This window comes from Typopeltis vanoorti, chromosome 17, assembly GCF_054136105.1.
Source record: "Typopeltis vanoorti isolate ZY-2024b chromosome 17, IOZ_Tvanoo_1.0, whole genome shotgun sequence".
NCBI lineage: Eukaryota > Metazoa > Arthropoda > Arachnida > Uropygi > Thelyphonidae > Typopeltis > Typopeltis vanoorti.
This window is the reverse complement of record NC_143565.1, coordinates 18,261,341-18,266,180: the sequence shown is the minus strand read 5'-3', so window position 1 is coordinate 18,266,180 and position 4,840 is coordinate 18,261,341. Positions and strand designations below refer to the sequence as shown.

General features: G+C 40.1%; 1 protein-coding gene across 1 annotated transcript; it reads right to left on the bottom strand.

The window, feature by feature from the left end:
• Nucleotides 1-325: 325 nt before the first annotated feature.
• LOC150097198 (GTP-binding protein Di-Ras2-like) lies at nt 326-1,102 on the bottom strand. The gene has a single exon (XM_090407607.1). The coding sequence runs from the start codon at nt 1,100-1,102 to the stop codon at nt 326-328; it is 777 nt and encodes a 258-aa protein (XP_090263733.1).
• Nucleotides 1,103-4,840: the final 3,738 nt, after the last annotated feature.

Below are 4,840 nucleotides of genomic sequence, written 5' to 3'. Positions count from 1 at the left end.
ACTGGTGGGTGGATCAAGTTTCTCTTCCCCCTATCCTGGACAGAGATATGTGTTTAAGGCCGTGGTGAGTGACTGGATATGATAGGCATGTTGGACAATCTCTTAATCTCTTGGACTTTTTTTTATCTTTACGCTAATGTGTGTGTGTGTGTCTGTGTGTGGTCCACATATTGTAGCTCAAGTTATGTTGTGTATCAATTTCTTAATCATTCCAATATGTTTTATAGTTGGTTTTTGACATTAGACAAATGTCCAAAGCACCGATGGGCGGGCTATACCAGCAAACAAAAATTTAGCCCGCAACGACTCGGTAGTGTTGATGTAATCACGAGACCGTGCAGTCGTCCGCATCCGCTCCCCCATGAGCGGAGTTGTCCTTCAACTTGGACACCTTCTTGCTGGTTCTCCGGATCAAACTACGGCTTCGTGGTTTCATCCTTTGAGACGTTGAACCTTCTTGCTCGACTAAATGCTCCCTCTGGGGGCTCAGGCTGGCGTTAAATCTGGAGGGCCTTCCAACAGTAACGTGGGCACTCGATCGTCTTCTTAGACTCAGCGGATCGCTTGGAAGGGGTATCTTGGCTAATTGTAAATAAGCTCTGAAGATATCTTTGATGTTGAGGTTGTCTTTTGCCGAACATTCCATGACCTTTGCCCTTAGTCGAGGAAGCTCGCAGAATACCCATTCGGCAACGTCTTCTTTTTTGACTTCTCGACGTTCTTCGGCATCGCATTTGTTCCCTACAAACATCATCGGGATCTCTTGAAAGTCTGGTTTTTGTTCGCGGATTTCCTCAAAACATTGCTTGACCATCTTGAAGGATTCGGAGCTGTCCACACTGTAGACCAGCATGAAAGCGTGGCCGTTGGTAATGGACAGTCTTCTCATGGCTGGGAATTGCAAATCTCCTGCAGTATCCAGGAAATCCACTTTCAGCGTTATGGTTCCGATGTCAAACTCTCTACTGTACAAATCCTCAACGGTCGGTCGATGTTTCTCGCAGAAGTTGTCGAAAAGAAAACGTTTGACGATGGAACTCTTGCCAACCCCTCCTCCACCTAACGTCACCAGACGGATTCGATGCTCGTGATCGTCTCCCATCAGTAGACGAAGCTCCTACTCAGGCGCAATCGGAATCCCGAATAGTCTGCAAAGAACAAAGAAAAAATTATAATGAGAATAAGTAAAATACATTGGTCACCAAAGAAGCAAAGAATAATTTAGCCCACTTTTCCTACACTTAAATCGATTTCTCGAAATGATAATGATGCTGAAAAGTACATTCCTCAAATTGAAGAATTGAAAATCGAATTTGAAAAAAGATTTTCTGATTTCAACCAGTTTGAAAATGAATTATTATTCAAACTTTAATTAACTATTTTTTTTAATTTTAATAACTTTAATAAATTAATTTAATAATTAATAACTTTTTAAATTAATATTGAAAATGTTGACGAAGAATTACAAATGGAAGTAATTGAACTCCAGTGCAATACTGAACTAAAAAATAAATACAACGAAGTTGGCATACCAAATTTTTATAATACTTCGGAAGTAAATATCCCAATTATAAAATTGATTGTGCAAAAATTTGTCAATCTTTGAAAAAATGTGTGTGTATGTATGTATGTGAGCAATTATTTTCAATTATGAAAGTTAATAAGTCAAAGTTCCTCGCACGGATAAAATATTCTAGATTAAATGCAATACTTCATATTGCAACACGAAACGATAAAAAAAAGCTGTCAGATTTCAGGATCAAAATCAAATTAAAAAAAAAGTTTGAGACCCCTGATCTAAGGAATATAGAGGCTAATGTCTTCACATCAATTGCCTTAGTAATCCCATAATGCAAAGCAACCTTCCCTTTCGGACGTTATAATGTTATGCATTATGAGAAGGACCAATACTCAGATCGGTTTCGACCTTTATTAAGGTATGTTTTAGTGCGAAGATGCCTTTCCAAAATCTCTGAGTGAGCAACAAAATCACACTGAGACCCCAAAGGATCACTGCTGACCAGAATCGCTCAAGATAGGAAACTGAGGAGTGGCTCTACTCCATGACAAGCAAAAACCCAACCACCAAATAGAACTTCTCTACTCGTCAGGAAGTAAGCAAGCCCAAAGACCGTTTAAGTGTGGGCGTGCTCCAAAAACTTGGCCTCTTCCTCGGATAACCCACTCAGTGAGTGACCCCAAGGATCATTAATTCATTGCTCAGCAATGGTTCTACTCAGTGACAGGCTCATCCCACCACAGAGAAGATCGGCTTATATCTCAGGGAAAAGCATCCACCGAAGCGGCCGCAAAACAACTTTGGCAGACTTCCCATATGGACAAAAGCCTCTTTATGTGCTGGAGCTTCCTCTCCAAAAACACGGGACATTCCTCAACAATAAGTTACCCAAAAGATCATTCAGCAGTGGTTGTACCCAATAACAGGCCCACAGAACAGAGGCGCTGATATTCCAGGGAAAAGCATCCACCAAGGTGGCTGCAAGACAACCTCAGGATACACAAAAAAACCACGTCAGTAAAAGCCAGACCCAAATTTGATACGAAGGTTCTTAAGTTCTTAAAAGAACTGGGAGATGGACTGGGTCCTTGCCTCTTTATCCTGTCATCCGAATGAAGAAAATCTGTGTGGAAGGTGTTATTGAGCTAAAGGCTCTAGTCTAGTCTGGGTAACGGCAATAGCCAAGCCTCAGTAAAAACTTAATGGGCTACAGCATTGTCATTCGTTACCCTGGAAGTCCTAAAAAGGACTTTCACATCTCTCCCATCCCTGATACGAAAGTTCTTATATTAGTCCTTATATAAGGACTTAAAGGGGCGAAGCAAGAATACTTTTCATCTTCACCGTTATCTGTAGAGGACAGTGTAGGGATAAGGTGTTATTGAGCTATTAAAGCTCTTATCATGGCCAGAGGGTTGCAGCAATAGCCGAGCCTCAGTTAGAACTTCTTTGGCTACAGCATTGCCATCCATTACCCTCCAAGGGTATTAATCTCCGCATCTCACGGTCGATTCCACTTTCTTCCTTTTTACCCTCCTTTCCTTATAAGGACTGCCTTAAAGGGGTGAAGCAAGAATGCTTTTCATCTTTCCCGTTATCTATAGAGGACAGTGTAGGAATAAGGTGTTATTGAGCTATTAAAGCTCTGATCATGGCAAGAGGGTAACAGCAATAGCCGAGTTTCAATTAGAACTTCATTGGCTACAGCTTTGCATCCATTACCCTCCAAGGGAAAGTCCCTTTACCCTCCTTATATAGTCCTTGTAAGGACTGGCTTAAAGGGGCGAAGCAAGAATGCTTTTCATCTTCCCCGTTATCTGAAGAGGGCAGTGTACGGATATAAGGTGTTATTGAGCTATTAAAGCTCTTATCATGGCCAGAGGGTTACAGCAATAGCCGAGCCTCAGTTAGAACTTCATTGGCTACAGCATTGCCATCCATTACCCTCCAAGGATATTAATCTCCGCATGTCACGGTCGATTCCACTTTCTTCCTTTTTACCCTCCTTTCCTTATAAGGACTGCCTTAAAGGGGTGAAGCAAGAATGCTTTTCATCTTTCTCGTTATCTGTAGAGGACAGTGTAGGAATAAGGTGTTATTGAGCTCTTAAAGCTCTGATCATGGCAGGAGGGTAACAGCAATAGCCGAGCCTCAGTTAGAACTTCATTGGCTACAGCTTTGCATCCATTACCCTCCAAGGGAAAGTCCCTTTACCCTCCTTATATAGTCCTTGTAAGGACTGGCTTAAAGGGGCGAAGCAAGAATGCTTTTCATCTTCCCCGTTATCTGTAGAGGACAGTGTAGGGATAAGGTGTTATTGAGCTATTATTAAAGCTCTCATGGCAGGAGGGTAACAGCAACAGCCGAACCTCAGTTAAAACTTCAATGGTACAGCATTGCCATCCATTACCCTCCAAGGGCTTTGAATTAATACAGAAATCATATATTTCTCATATATAAGTAAAGAAAAGGTGTATCTCATTATTAAATTACTGTGGATTAGAGTTAGGTGAAAGTTTTTTCACTTTATTGTAAGTTATCAAAACATTTTATTCTTGGTTTAATCCTTTATACAAGTGTAATTAAACAAAGTTTGCGCATGAAGTATCTTCACTATTTGACTACTTGTATATAAAGGCTAATGACTTCACATCAACTCTCTTAGTATCGATGAATTATATATATATATATTGTATTTTAAGTGCAGTCAAAATCACATGTCCGGAAAAAAAAAGCAAGCATTTCAAAGTATAAGCCTATCAGGAAATAAAGCTACGGAGCGTGTTGAAGATACAGCATAGAACGTCCAAGATATATTGCATGAAAAAATATTGCTTTCCTTCTGTTCACTGTTGCACACAAAACGTTTTACATTATATGAAAACAGAAAAACTCATCGGAACACATAATAATTTTTATTACACAAAATGTAATAATTTTGTACATTTCCAGTGAAGCGGTGTGAAAATGACGTTTGCTTCCATAGTGCTAGGCCGTTGGAAGAAATATCATTATAAGTTCGATTCTAATCGTTGACCAGCGAAACGTTTTCAGCTGATTTCCCAGTTAGTCGATCTGTGTTATACGCAAGCAGGGTTTTCCATCTTGTTAAGGGATTCAAAAACCGGCCTTACACTCTTTAACCGAAAGATTTACGATAACATTGAATTACTTAAAATTCTATTGGTGATTTTTCACTTTATTCGATCAGGGAAAAAAAATTAAAAAGGCGATAATAGTTATTCTTATTATCCTGCATTCTAGTTCAATGTGACACATGGAAGATAACCTCATTCCGAACATTCTCTCCCCCCCCCCCCA